The 14,259-nt window shown below is 42.5% G+C and overlaps 1 protein-coding gene across 2 annotated transcripts in view; it reads left to right on the top strand.

Annotated features, from left to right (window-relative positions):
* LOC126237449 (uncharacterized) overlaps positions 1-14,259 on the top strand; it is a 220,409-nt gene that overhangs the window by 97,141 nt on the left and 109,009 nt on the right. For both annotated transcript variants that reach the window (XM_049947580.1, XM_049947581.1), the window contains exon 2: positions 3,890-4,386. In XM_049947580.1, coding sequence (XP_049803537.1) covers positions 3,892-4,386 — 495 coding nt within the window. In that variant the 5' untranslated portion in view covers positions 3,890-3,891. The remainder of the gene's footprint in view (positions 1-3,889; positions 4,387-14,259) is intronic.

Genomic DNA, 14,259 nt, shown 5'->3' with positions numbered 1-14,259 from the left:
TTTCACCTACATATTTAATTCTATGGATTTAACTCATCATTGTCTTATTTATTTATAATTTATATTTTTCTGACTTGATTATTTTCTAAAAAAATGTTTCAAGATTCGTTCTGCCTTAAATGCATCAGCTTTAAAATGACAGTACATGACAGACATCATCTCTTGAAAAAGAATCAAGCCAACAATTAATTAGGTCGTGCATTGGTCACACTGATTGCGGCCAATGAACCTGCTGTTGCACTCGCAACACTTGGTGTCTGTCTTGGCTAGAATAATGTGTTTGGTATGGTGTTCATAGCAGATTACCCGCATTCCAATTTTCTTATTCTTTATCAGACATACCCCTTCACTACCCTTATTTGATTTTGTAGTTATACTTCTGAACTCACCTGACAAGAATTCCTGTTGTTCTGGCCATGCCTACACTAATTCCCACTGTATCTAACTTCAATCTATCCATTCCCCTTTTTAAATTCACTCCTCTACCTATCAGATTAAGGAATCTAGCATTACTTGCTCTGACTCACGAAAGGTCAGTTTTGTTTTTCCTGATGATGATGTCCTGAGTTTCCCCACTCGAAGATCTGAATGGGGTCAGTTTTACCTCCAGAATATTTTTTCTGTTGCTGCCCTCATTATTCAGCTATACAATAGGGCTGCATGCCCTCAGAAAAAGTAATGGCTATAGTTTTCCCTTGCTTTCTATCATTTGGAATCTCAAGGTCACTTTGGATAAGGATTACAAGGCCAGACCAGTTAATCATCCAGACTGTTGTATCTGCAACTACTGGAAAGGCTGCTGCCTCTTCGGGAACCACAGGTTAACCTGGCCTCTGCACAGTTAGGCCAGTCTGTTGTGATTACACCTATGGGGTGTAGGCTACTTGCAAGGATGCCCTTACAATAGTCTGTGGGAGGGGGATAAAGGGGACTAGACCTGGAGATATGGAGTATTTTTAATATTTTGGAAGGCAAATGGTGACTTGTAAGTAGCCATAAAAAAGTTCCATTTCTGACGTGGGAAAAACCTGCATAATACCAACTTCTAAATCAGTTTCTTGAAAGAAAAACACCTGATAACGCTTTATTGTTTCCTTTCCTGAGAGTTGAGGGTGGGCAGATGGGCGGGGGGGGGGGGGGGGGGAGGTTGCTCGCCTCTTGCCCCAGAGTATGGAGCCCTTGGCTACATGTATCTTTGGGGCATACAAGCCATCCTAATGGCACCCAGGTCCAGGGTGCAAGGCCACCCTCTCCGTCCTCCAGCTCTCATTGTAGGAAAAAAATAGTGTAGTCAGATGTTTCTGTCTCAAGAAAATAATTTAAAAGTTGTTATTCTGCAGGTTTTTAACAGAGTCAGAACTGGAATTTTTTATGGCTATTTACAAGTCACCATTCATCTTCCAAAATATTAAAAATACTCCATACCCCCCTCCCCCCAGATATAGCCTCTCCCCCCCTACTATCATAAGGGCTCCTTTGTACCATAGCAAATTAAATGCTTCATGGGGTGCTTGTCAGTTTATCAGTTGAGGTATTGTATTACATTGTAGCCATATTTTGGCAAGTTGCCTGCTCTTTATCTGCATCTGAGTATGAGACTTGTTGGAACATTTCCTGTAAGTCGACATTGTTAATGAGAAGATCTCATCATAAAATCACTGTTATTTCCACACAAAAATTGTACAATATTGATATATTAGCACATTGCAAATTATGTTCTTAAACTGATTGTAATACGCCAAATCTTAGCATTCAATTGCATTGAAAGAATAAGAATTCTGCTCCACATCTTACTAATATAAATTTGAACAACAATGAAACACTGTGCAATGTAGTACCACCTCATATCATAGAATGTGCTAATGGCATCTTCTGTATCTTTCGTGGCTGAGAAGATGGATGGAGCTTTATACACTGCTTACACTGCCTACACACAGGGCTCGTGCCGTTCATAATTTCTACATTCCGAATGTTCCTACAATCAGTAACTTCCAGGGGAATGCACCAAATCTTCACATGTTGAATATGCTTAAGAATCAAACATAAGAATTGATATAATGATTGATATAAGAATGAAATATCATAACATAAGAATTAAAAAAAAAAAAAGATTTAAGCCCTGAAAACACCGTACAAACGTATATTGTATAATAAATGTATGACACTTATTGTGAAACCCAATTGTAATTTTACGATTACGATAACAGCCTTGTACCTCTTATCTTGATAAGCAAGTTTCGTGTAGTAACCCTCTACGGACATGACTAGATAAATGAAAAAATTAAATAAATAAAACTGATAAACAGCTTTCGAACACCGGACGTGAAACTGAGAGACCGCCACATTAGCCAATATCCCGCCATTTCGGCTGAGAGTGTTGTTGTTGTGGTCTTCAGTCCAGAGACTGGTTTGATGTAGCTCTCTATGCTACTCTATCCTGTGCAAACTTCTTCATCTCCCAATACCTACTGCAACCTACATCCTTCTGAATCTGTTTAGTGTATTCATCTCTTGGTCTCCCTCTACGATTTTTACCCTCCACGCTTCCCTCCAGTACTAAATTGGTGATCCCTTGATGCCTCAGAACATGTCCTATCAACCGATCCCTTCTTCTGATCAACTTGTTCCACAAATTCCTCTCCTCCCCAATTCTGTTCAATACCTCCTCATTAGTTGGCTCTGAGCACTATGGGACTTAACTTCTGAGGTCATCAGTCCCCTAGAACTTGGAACTACTTAAACCTAACTAACCTAAGAACATCACACACATCCATGTCCGAGGCAGGATTCGAACCTGCGACCGTAGCGGTAGCTCAGTTCCATGCGCTGCAGTCTGATGTCCTTAGGTTAGTTAGGTTTAATTAGTTCTAAGTTCTAGGCGACCTCAGCAGTTAAGTCGCATAGTGCTCAGAGCCATTTGAACCATCGTAGCGGTCGCGCAGTTCCAGACTGTAGCGCCTAGAACCGCTCGGACGCTCCTCATTAATTACGTGATCTACCCATCTGATCTTCAGCATTCTTCTGTTGCACCACATTTCGAAAGCTTCTATTCTCTTCTTGTCTAAACTAATTATCGTCCATGTTTCACTTCCATACATGGCTACACTCCATACAAATACTTTCAGTAAAGACATGCTGACACTTAAATCTATACTCGATGTTAACAAATTCCTCTTCTTCAGAAACTCTTTCCTTGCCATAGCCAGTCTGCATTTTATATCCTTCCTACTTCGACCATCATCAGTTATTTTGCTCCCCAAATAGCAGAACTGATCTACTACTTTCAGTGTCTCATTTCCCTCAGCATCATCTGATTTAATTCGTCTACATTCCATTATCCTTGTTTAACTCTTGTTGATGTTCATCTTATATCCTGCTTTCAAGACACTGTCCATTCCGTTCAACTGCCCTTCCAAGGCCTATGCTGTCTCTGACAGAATTACAATGTCATCGGCAAACCTCAAAGTTTTTATTTCTTCGCCATGGATTTTAATTCCTACTCCAAATTTTTCTTTTGTTTCCTTTACTGCTTGCTCAGTATACAGATTGAATAACGTCGGGGATAGGCTGCAACCCTGTCTCACTCCCTTCACAAACCACTGCTTCTCTTTCATGCACCTTGACTCGTATAACTGCCATCTGGTTTCTGTACAAATTGTAAATAGTCTTTCGCTCCCTTTATTTTACACCTGCCACCTTCAGAATTTGAAAGGCATTTAAAGTACTTCGAAAGCCCAGACACAAATTTATTTTGACTCTTCCAGTGAAGTTTCAGGGAAATCGGGTTATGGCACTTGGCGTGTTATCCTGGCCAGCTTAGTTCCCCAAGCGACGCTGCATACAGAATGCGCTACTGAAACGTGTGCTGATAAGTGCTCTGTCTTTACAGGGATGCCGAAGAACCGTCGAAGCGGATCCGAAGATACAACGGCGGATTGGGAGTCTTCCCAACTGTGTTATGAAAATTTTCCACACTACGAAGGAATAAAAAAAGAGGTGAAAGAAGAACTTACCAACGTGACTGCAAATAGGGACTTTGCAAGGCTTTTAACACTTCTTATTCCTTCAACAACGAGTATATGGCTCCTGCTCTACAGCGCCAGTGAAGACTTCCTTACACTAGGTCAGTTCAACTCGGACGCACCTGAAACTGTGTACGCCGAAGCAGAGGTGCCAGAGTGGTCTTCATGGAACTTTTCCAGCGAAATTCTCCTGGGCAGCGGGAAGCACGACGAGTTCGCAACCATTGTTAAAGAACTGTGGAGCTCGTCGACTTTCGCAGAGTCGCTGGTTACAATCATTGGCAGCTGTCCACAGTCGCCGTCGCCGCCCTCTCCCAGAGGACTGCTCACTCCTGGTGGTACTGAAGACACAGCTGAGCCCAGGGTAAGCTTCCAAAGTCGCCAACTTTCTGACCTAGCCAGTTCACAAGTTTCTCGAGAAAGTAACACACTCGTGTCTCTTTTGCATCCTGCTGCGCTCTTGTTCAGACAGCTTCTCTATATCCGTATTCTGCAAACCACTGTGAAGTGCATGGCAGAGGGCACTTCCCATTTTACAAGTTACTGGAGATGTTTAACTTTCTATTCACTTATGCAGTGGGAGAGAATGACTGCTTAAAGGCCTCTGTGCGCGCTATAATTAGAATTGACTAGTCTTTACGATCCCTACAGCAGCCATACAATGAGGTGACAAAAGTCATGGTTTAGTTTAGTTATGTCATGTTCCGTAGATCATTTCCACGATTATTTTATCGATATGATGTGGAACAAGTCACATTACAAGATATATAGGGTGTTACAAAAAGGTACGGCCAAACTTTCAGGAAACATTCCTCACACACAAATAAAGAAAAGATGTTATGTGGACATGTGTCCGGAAACGCTTAATTTCCATGTTACAGCTCATTTTAGTTTCGTCAGTATGTACTGTACTTCCTCGATTCACCGCCAGTTGGCCCAATTGAAGGAAGGTAATGTTGACTTCGGTGCTTGTGTTGACATGCGACTCATTGCTCTACAGTACTAGCATCAAGCACATCAGTACGTCTTGATTGGGCTCCATGTTCTTCCACCTACGCTCAATGGAGCACGTTATCATGATTTCATACGGGATACTCTACCTGTGCTGCTAGAACATGTGCCTTTACAAGTACGACACAACATGTGGTTCATGCACGATGGAGCTCCTGCACATTTCAGTCGAAGTGTTCGTACGCTTCTCAACAACAGATTCTGTGACCGATGGATTGGTAGAGGCGGACCAATTCCATGGCCTCCACGCTCTCCTGACCTCAACCCTCTTGACTTTCATTTATGGGGACATTTGAAAGCTCTTGTCTACGCAACCCCGGTACCAAATGTAGAGACTCTTCGTGCTCGTATTGTGGACGGCTGTGATACAATACGCCATTATCCAGGGATTCCATGCGACGGAGGGTGGATGCATGTATCCTCGCTAACGGAGAACATTTTGAACATTTCCTGTAACAAAGTGTTTGAAGTCACGCTGGTACGTTCTGTTGCTGTGTGTTTCCATTCCATGATTAATGTGATATGCAGAGAAGTAATAAAATGAGCTCTAACATGGAAAGTAAGCATTTCCGGACACATGTCCACATAACATATTTTCTTTCTTTGTGTGTGAGGAATGTTTCCTGAAAGTTTGGCCGTACCTTTTTGTAACACCCTGTGTGTCTATATATATATATATATATATATATATATATATATATATAGTGCTAATATTATTTTTAGTTATGCATATGCAACTACATTTAGAGGTACAATTTTTTTTTCTTACCTGTTCTGAAACAGAAACTTGTCCATGGAATAGAAGGAGATATCCAAACGAAATAATTTTATGCTAAGTTTAAAACTTGATCTGCTACCTGCCAGACACTTAATGTTGTTGGGCAAATGATGAAAGATTTTTGTTGCTGAATAATGTACTCCTTTTTGAGCAACTGACAGCTTCAATAACTGATAGGAAAGGTCATTTTCCCTCTAGTGTTGTACGTATGAACATCACTGTTCTTCGCAAATGCAGATGGATTATTTATGACGAATTTCATTAGGGAATATATGTACTCTGATGGTGCAGTTAAAATACCTAACTCCTCGAATAAGTGCCTACATGACGTTCTTGGGTGAACACCACTAATTATTCTCACTGCTCTCTTTTGTGCAATCAATACTTTATGTCTAAGTGGTGAGTTACCCAAGAAAACTATTCCATAAGATATTATTTAGTGGAAATATGCAAAGTACGTTAGGAGGCTGATGTACTTATTACCAACACTAGCGATTATAAGAAGAGCGAAAGAACCTGAACTTAATTGTTTAAGAAGTCCAGTAATATGCTTCTTCTAGTTCAAGTTGTCATCAATGTGAACACCCAAAAATTTGGAGAAATCTACCCTGTTAACTGAGTCCTGTTCATATGCTACATCAATTGTCGGTATGACTCTATTCAGTGTACAGAATTGGACATAATGAGTTTCTTTCAAAATTAAGGGAGAGTCCATTTTCTGAGAACCACTTAATTACTCTTTGAAAGACATCCTTAACAATATCTTCAGCTGCTTTTTCTGGAATGGGATTTGTTATAACACTCGTGCCATCTGCAAAAAGTACTAGTTCTGCTTGCTGAACGTTAAGTGAGATGTCATTTAAATGAATAAGGAACAGCAGAGGACTGAAAATTGAACCCTGTGGGACTCCCTTTGTGATCTCCCCATTCACTAGAATTTACCACCCTTCCAATATTATTTGTGTTATTCAGCACAACGTTTTGCTTTCTATTTATTAAGTATGGTTCAAACCAGCTGTGTGTGTAGCCTTCAATTCCACAAAACCTGAGTTTTTCTAAGAGTGTGACATGATCCACATGCATTGGAAAGATCACAAAAAATACCAACTGGAGATAATTTGTTATTTAGGGCTTGTACAATTTGATGAGTAAATGTGTAGATAGCATTCTCAGTTGAATAACCCTTCTGGAATCCGAACTGTGACATGCTAAGTAAATTATTTTGAATACTCTTGAATACATAACTTTTTCGAATATCTTAGAACACGAAGTCAGCAATGAGATTGGTCTTTAATTATTTAAGTCACTCTTGTCCCCTTTCTTATGAAGAGGTTTGACAGTTGCGTATTTTAATCTGTCTGGAAAAATTCCCTGTGCCAGCGAAGCATTACATACATCACTAAGGTCTCCACTTATTAAATTAGAACAACACTTCAAAATTCTGTTAGGGACTCCATCACCACCACGTGAGCTCTTGTTTTTCAGTCTATTTATAATTCCCTTAATTTCAGTGGAGGATGTTGGTGCTATTTTTTAAGGCCCAAAATCCTGGGGAATGACATTTTTAACATATTTTTTTGCTTCTTCAACTGAACCCTTTAACCCTATTCTTGCAGCTACAGTCAGGAAATGATTGTTTAAAGTACTTGCAACATGTGAATTATGACTCACAACATCATCATTTAGCTTTATTGCTATGGTATGCTGTGCACTGTCAGACTGCCCCCTCTCCTGTTTGACAATATTCAATATTGGAGACGAGGTACTGGCAGAAGTAAAGCTGTCAGGAGGGGGCGTGAGTCGTGCTTGGGTAGCTCAGTTGGCAGAGGACTTGCCCGCGAAAGGCAAAGGTCCCGAGTTCGAGTCTCGGTCCGGAACACAGTTTTAATCTGCCAGGAAGTTTCAGTATTCCATATAGTTTTAATGTTATTATCCGCATTATTAATTTCTTTTCGATTTCTAAACGACCTTCCTTAAAACATTACAGTATCTTTTGCAGTAAGCAAGTATCGTCGGATCCTGGCTTATTCTGGCCTGTCCATATACAGGGTGATTCAAAAAGAATACCACAACTTTAGGAATTTAAAACTCTGCAACGACAAAAGGCAGAGCTAAGCACTATCTGTCGGCGAATTAAGGGAGCTATAAAGTTTCATTTAGTTGTACATTTGTTCGCTTGAGGCGCTGTTGACTAGGCGTCAGCGTCAGTTGATGCTAAGATGGCGACCGCTCAACAGAAAGCTTTTTGTGTTATTGAGTACGGCAGAAGTGAATCGACGACAGTTGTTCAGCGTGCATTTCGACCGAAATCCGCGGGAAACAACTCAGTATGAACGTGACTCGCCTAAGGTGAACGTTTTCTGTGCCATTTCAGCCAATAAAGTTTTTGGTCCCTTTTTCTTCGAAGGTGCTACTGTAACTGGACTACAGTATCTGGAGATGTTAGAGAATTGGCTGTTCCCTCAGCTCGAACAAGAAGCACAACAATTCATATTTCAGCAGGATGGAACGCCACCACATTAGCACTTATCTGTCCGTAACTACCTGAACGTCAACTACCCGAGGCGATGGATCGGCCACCAGGCAGCCCGTGACAGAGCACTTCATCACTGGCCTCCAAGAAGCCCTGATCTTACCCCCTGCGATTTTTTCTTATGGGGGTATGTTAAGGATATGGTGTTTCGGCCACCTCTCCCAGCCACCATTGATGATTTGAAACGAGAAATAACAGCAGCTATCCAAACTGTTACGCCTGATATGCTACAGAGAGTGTGGAACGAGTTGGAGTATCGGGTTGATATTGCTCGTGTGTCTGGAGGGGGCCATATTGAACATCTCTGAACTTGTTTTTGAGTGAAAAAAAAACCTTTTTAAATACTCTTTGTAATGATGTATAACAGAAGGTTATATTATGTTGCTTTCATTAAATACACATTTTTAAAGTTGTGGTATTCTTTTTGAACCACCCTGTATTTCCCTCTTCTTATTACACGTTATCTTGATTCCCTTAGTAATCCATTGCTTACTTGACTTTGTAATGGCTTTTATGGATAACGTTTCAGGAAGGCAACACTCAAATATTGAGACTTACGGTAGAATATATTGAATTTTGGATAGCGATGTGCACATTACAGATGGCGGTAGTATCGTGCACACAAGGTATAAAAGGGCATTGGCTGAGCTGCCATTTGTAGTCAGATGATACACGTGAAAAAGGTTTCCGGTGTCGTTATTCCGCATGACGGGAGTTAACAGACTTTCAGCGCGGAATGGTAGTCTGAGCTAGAGGTATGGGACATTCCATTTCAGATATCGTTAGGGAGTTCAATGTTCCAAGATCCAGAATGTCGATAGTGTGCCGAGAATGCCAGCCTTCACGCATTACCTGTCACCACTGGCAACGTGGTGGCCGACTGCCTTCACTTAACGACCGAGAGCAGCGACCTTTGCGCAGAGTTGTTGTGGTGTCTAGGAAGCCTGCACAGTCGGATGGCTAGACAATCAAACCAATCGTTTTAATGAGTTTTATTACGAAAAGAAAATCGCAGTACTCAACTTTTGCAATTACACAGGTGTGTCGCAAACAAGGACGACATACAAAATTAATAATCTTCTTCAGTATAAACAATCCCGTGCTACATAGAGAGTACAAGCAAAGTATCTAGCGTTGACGCTGCTGTTGAAGTCACTAGTCTTGAAGCTGCTATTGAACCGTCGCTCTTCACCTAGGGGTCGCTGCAGTCGCGTTGTCGTCCTGGAGGGAGGTCCCGTCAGTGTGCTATTGGCTGACTTCTTCTCACAGCCATCTCTTTGCTGTCCTTCCCGACTGGCGTGCCAGCGCTTGACTTTACGCCCTAACAGTTGTCAGTGCTAACAGACAAGCAACACTGCGCGAAATAACTGCAAAAATCAATGTGGGACGTGCGACGAATGTACCTTGTAACCTCCCAACAGTTTAATTCCGTAACCTCGAAATAAAACGTGACTAACCTCCCAATGAAAATGTGACTCATATATAACATGTCAATAATTAACTGACTGTGAACCTAAACTGGTAAATCTGGACGTCAGCAATGCTGTGTCATGGCCCTGAAAAATCATTCTGAATAAATTGAAAATTCTTACCTCAATGAAGTCGCCGGATAACGCGTATATATCTGCTCCTATAAGAAAATTTGCTGGCACAGCCCAGTCCAAATGCTGGCCGCTAGATTTGTCATGTACAGAAAGAAACAACTGATTTTTCTTTACGATAATCGGGATGGCCATGGATAGGCGAAATTACTAAAATCTTTAAATTCAGATGAATGATTGTCAGAATTTATCTTTATAAGAAAGATTAGTATTAAAAGTTAAAAAAAAACATTTACGTGGGACTTGATATAACAATAGCACAAAATCAGTTTGTAGACTTTCACGGCCGGCGTCTTCAGTAATTAAAACTTCCGGGCTAAGAGGCCGTGGTCCAATAGTAGAAATACTTCTCCCTGACGTTTCGTTGCCAGCTGCGGGCAACATCATCTGAGGTGAGTCTACGACTGGCTGCTAGGCCGTGGAGGTCCTGTTTATATAGAGCGCGTAGAGGGCGCCACCATTCGTCACGTGTTGTCAACAGTAAAACTACCTCTGGCTGGCGTCATTACTCTCGATCGAAGGTAATCGATTATCACATCTTTGGTACAGAGTCGATCGCCATATCTTATCTAGCTTCAAGCCTTCTTCTTTCCTGTTAAAATTATTGTGGTGTTTAAAAATCTCTACAGCCTCCCTATACATACGTGCATAATAATGCGATGTCTTAGCTAGCACGCTCGTCTTACTAAATTTTATTTCATGGTCACCCATTTCAAAAACATGTTCCGCTAGAGCCGATTTGTCCGTGTGTCCCAGTCGACAGTTCCTTTTATGTTCAGTTAGGCGAGTATTGATACTTCTTTTTGTGGTTCCAATGTAAACCTTCCCACAACTACACGGAATCTTATAGACACCAGGAGTAGCTAGAGGGTGTCGTGCATCTTTCGCCGATCTTAAGCATTCACTAATCTTCTTGGTGGGTCTGAAGATTGTTTCAACTCTGAACTTGGCCAGCACTTTCCCGATACGGTCCGTAATGTTGTGGATGAATGGAAGAAAAACTTTCCCCACCGATGGTTGTTGTTGTTGCACGTTTTCGGACATTTTTCTTCTGGGATGGAGTGCTCTATCTATCTCCTTGCCAGCGTACCCATTTTCCTGGAAAGCGGTTCGCAAGTGGTTTAGTTCCTCTTGCAAATAAGCTGGCTCACATATTTTATTAGCCCTGTCCACCAATGTCTTCATAATACCTCTCTTCTGCCTGGGATGATGGTTTGAATCCTTATGAAGATAACGATCGGTATGCGTATCTTTTCTGTAGACTTCGTGATCCAGAGTCCCATCTGCTCGTTTAATTACTGAGACGTCCAAAAAATTTATCTGTCCATTACTTTCTGTCTCCATATTGAATTGTATTTTTGAATTGATGCTATTCAAATGCTTCAAAAAACGGTTCAGTTCTTCTTCACCGTGATTCCATATGACAAAAGTGTCGTCCACATACCGATACCACTTCAAGGGCCTTTTTCTGGCTGACTGCAGTGCTTGCTGTTCAAAAAATTCCATAAAAATATTAGCAACGGCTGGACTTAGACGGCTACCCATTGCCACTCCATTAATTTGTTCATAGAACTCATTATTATACTGAGAAGTATTTCTACTATTGGACCACGGGCTCTTAGCCCGGAAGTTTTAATTACTGACAAAATCAGTTGTTACAAATTACATATGCGCGTTGCTATAAATAATAATTTTTGGGTTTACCTTATACTACATCGCTCAGGCATCGTCATCGTTCTCCGCGACCAGCCTTGGTAATTCCATACAGGACACAAGTGCTCTCTGTGAGCTATACATCTTGACAACTGCTCTCTAAGAGCCACCTGACCCAAGCACCCGACTGCGAGCCACTACTACTATTACTACTACTACAACCGACACTGCTCTCTGGTCTGCGATTATATTGTAGCATACATACCACAGGCAGCGCGTGAGCAATCCATCGAAGTTACATCTGCTCGAGTGCGCTAGCAATAAATTCCTTAGTCATGGACCTCTTACAATCTATTACGACAGCGCGGCGAAATTTGGTGTTAATTGTCTACGACAGCAGACGATCGACGCGAGTGCCTTTGCTAATAGCACCACATTGCCTGCAGTGTCTCTCCTGGGATCATGACTATATCGATCGGATGAGTCCTGATTTCGGTTGGTAAGACCTTATGGTAGGGTTCGAGTGTGGCGTAGACCCACAAAGCCATTGATCCAAGTTGTCAACAAGGCACTGTGTAAGCTGGTGGTGGTTCCATAACGGCGTGGGCTATGTTTACATGGACTTGACTGTGACCTCTGGTCCAACTGAACCCATCCTTGACTAGGAATGGTTGCGTTCGGCTACTTGGAGACCATTTGCATCCATTCATCGACTTCATGTACCGAAACAGCGAAGGAAGTTGGGTAGATGACATAATTGTTCGCGATTGGTTTGAGGAACATTCTGGGAAATTCGAGCGAATGATCTGGCCACAAAGATCGCCCGACATAAATCTCATCAAACATTTACGGGACGTAATCGAGAAGTCAGTTTCTGCACAGAAACCTGCACCGGAAACACTTTCGCAATTACAGGCGTACATAGAGGCAGCATGTCTCAGTACTTCTGCAGGGGTCTTCCAACGACCTAATTGAATCAATGCTATGTCGAGTTGCTGCGCTAAGCCGGGGAAAAGGAGATGCTACACGATATTAAGAGGTATCCCATGACTTTTGTCACCTCGTTGTGTGTTGGCGACTGTAATATATTCCCAGGTTCATCACTTGAAGTTGGCTCTTGAAATCACTAAGTGCACTACTGGCCATTAAAATTGCTACACCAAGAAGAAATGCAGATGATAAACAGGTATTCATTGGACAAATATATTATATACTAGAACTGACATGTGATTACATTTTCACACTGGGTGCATAGATCCTGAGAAATCAGTACCCAGAACAACCACCTCTGGCTGTAATAACGGCCGTGATACACCTGGGCATTGAGTCAAACAGAGCTTGGGTGGCGTGTACAGGTACAGCTACCCATGCAGCTTCAACACGACACCACAGTTCATCAAGAGTAGTGACTGGCGTATTGTGACGAGCCAGTTGCTCGGCCACCATTGCCCAGACGTTTTCAGTTGGTGAGAGATCTGGAGAATGTGCTGGCCAGAGCAGCAGTCGAACATTTTCTGTATCCAGGAAGGGCCGTAAAGGACCTGCAACATGCGGTCGTGCATTATCCTGCTGAAATGTAGGGTTTCGCAGGGATCGAATGAAGGGGAGAGCCACGGGTCGTAACACATCTGAAATGTAACGTCCACTGTTCAAAGTGCCGTCAATGCGAACAAGAGGTGACCGAGACGTGTAACCGATGGCACCCCACACCATCACCATGGGTGATACGCCACTATGGCGATGACAAATACACGCTTCCAATGTGCGTTCACCGTGATGTCGGCAAACACGGATGCGGCCTTCATGATGCTGTAAACAGAACCTGGATTCATCCGAAAAAATGACGTTTTGCCATTCGTGCATCCAGGTTCCTCCTTGAGTACACCATCGCAGGCGCTCCTGTCTTTGATGCAGCGTCAAGGGTAACCGTAGCAATGGTCTCCGAGCTGATAGTCCATGCTGCTGCAAACGTCGTCGAACTGTTCGTGCAGATGGTTGTCTTGCAAACGTCCCCACCTGTTGACTCGGCGATCGAGACGTGGCTGCACGATCCGTTACAGCCACGCGGATAAGATGCCTGTCATCTCGACTGCTAGTGATACGAGGCCGTTGGAATCCAGCACGGCGTTCCGTATTACTCTCCTGAACCCACCGATTCCATATTCTGCTAACAGTCATTGGATCTCGACCAACGCTAGCAGCAATGTCGCGATACGATAAACCGCAACTTTCATCATGTCAGCACGTTGCAGGTGTCGCCACCGGCGCCAACCTTTTGTGAATGCTCTACATCTACATATATACTCCGCAATCCACCATACGGTGCGTGGCGGAGAGTACCTCTTACCACAACTAGCATCTTCTCTCCCTGTTCCACTCCCAAACAGAACGAGGGAAAAATAACTGCCTATATGCCCCTGTACGAGCCCTAATCTCTCTTATCTTCTCTTTGTGGTCTTTCCGCGAAATGTAAGTTGGCGGCAGTAAAATTGTACTGCAGCTAGCCTCAAATGCTGGTTCTCTAAATTTCCTCAGTAGCGATTCACGAAAAGATCGCCTCCTTTCCTCTAGAGACTCCCACCCGAGTTCCTGAAGCATTTCCGTAACACTCGCTTGATGATCAAACCTACCAGTAACAAATCTAGCAGCCCACCTCTGAAT

This window comes from Schistocerca nitens, chromosome 2 (assembly GCF_023898315.1).
Source record: "Schistocerca nitens isolate TAMUIC-IGC-003100 chromosome 2, iqSchNite1.1, whole genome shotgun sequence".
NCBI classification, from domain to species: domain Eukaryota; kingdom Metazoa; phylum Arthropoda; class Insecta; order Orthoptera; family Acrididae; genus Schistocerca; species Schistocerca nitens.
The sequence above is the reverse complement of the archived record's forward strand: the minus strand, read 5'-3'. Positions and strand labels throughout refer to the sequence as shown.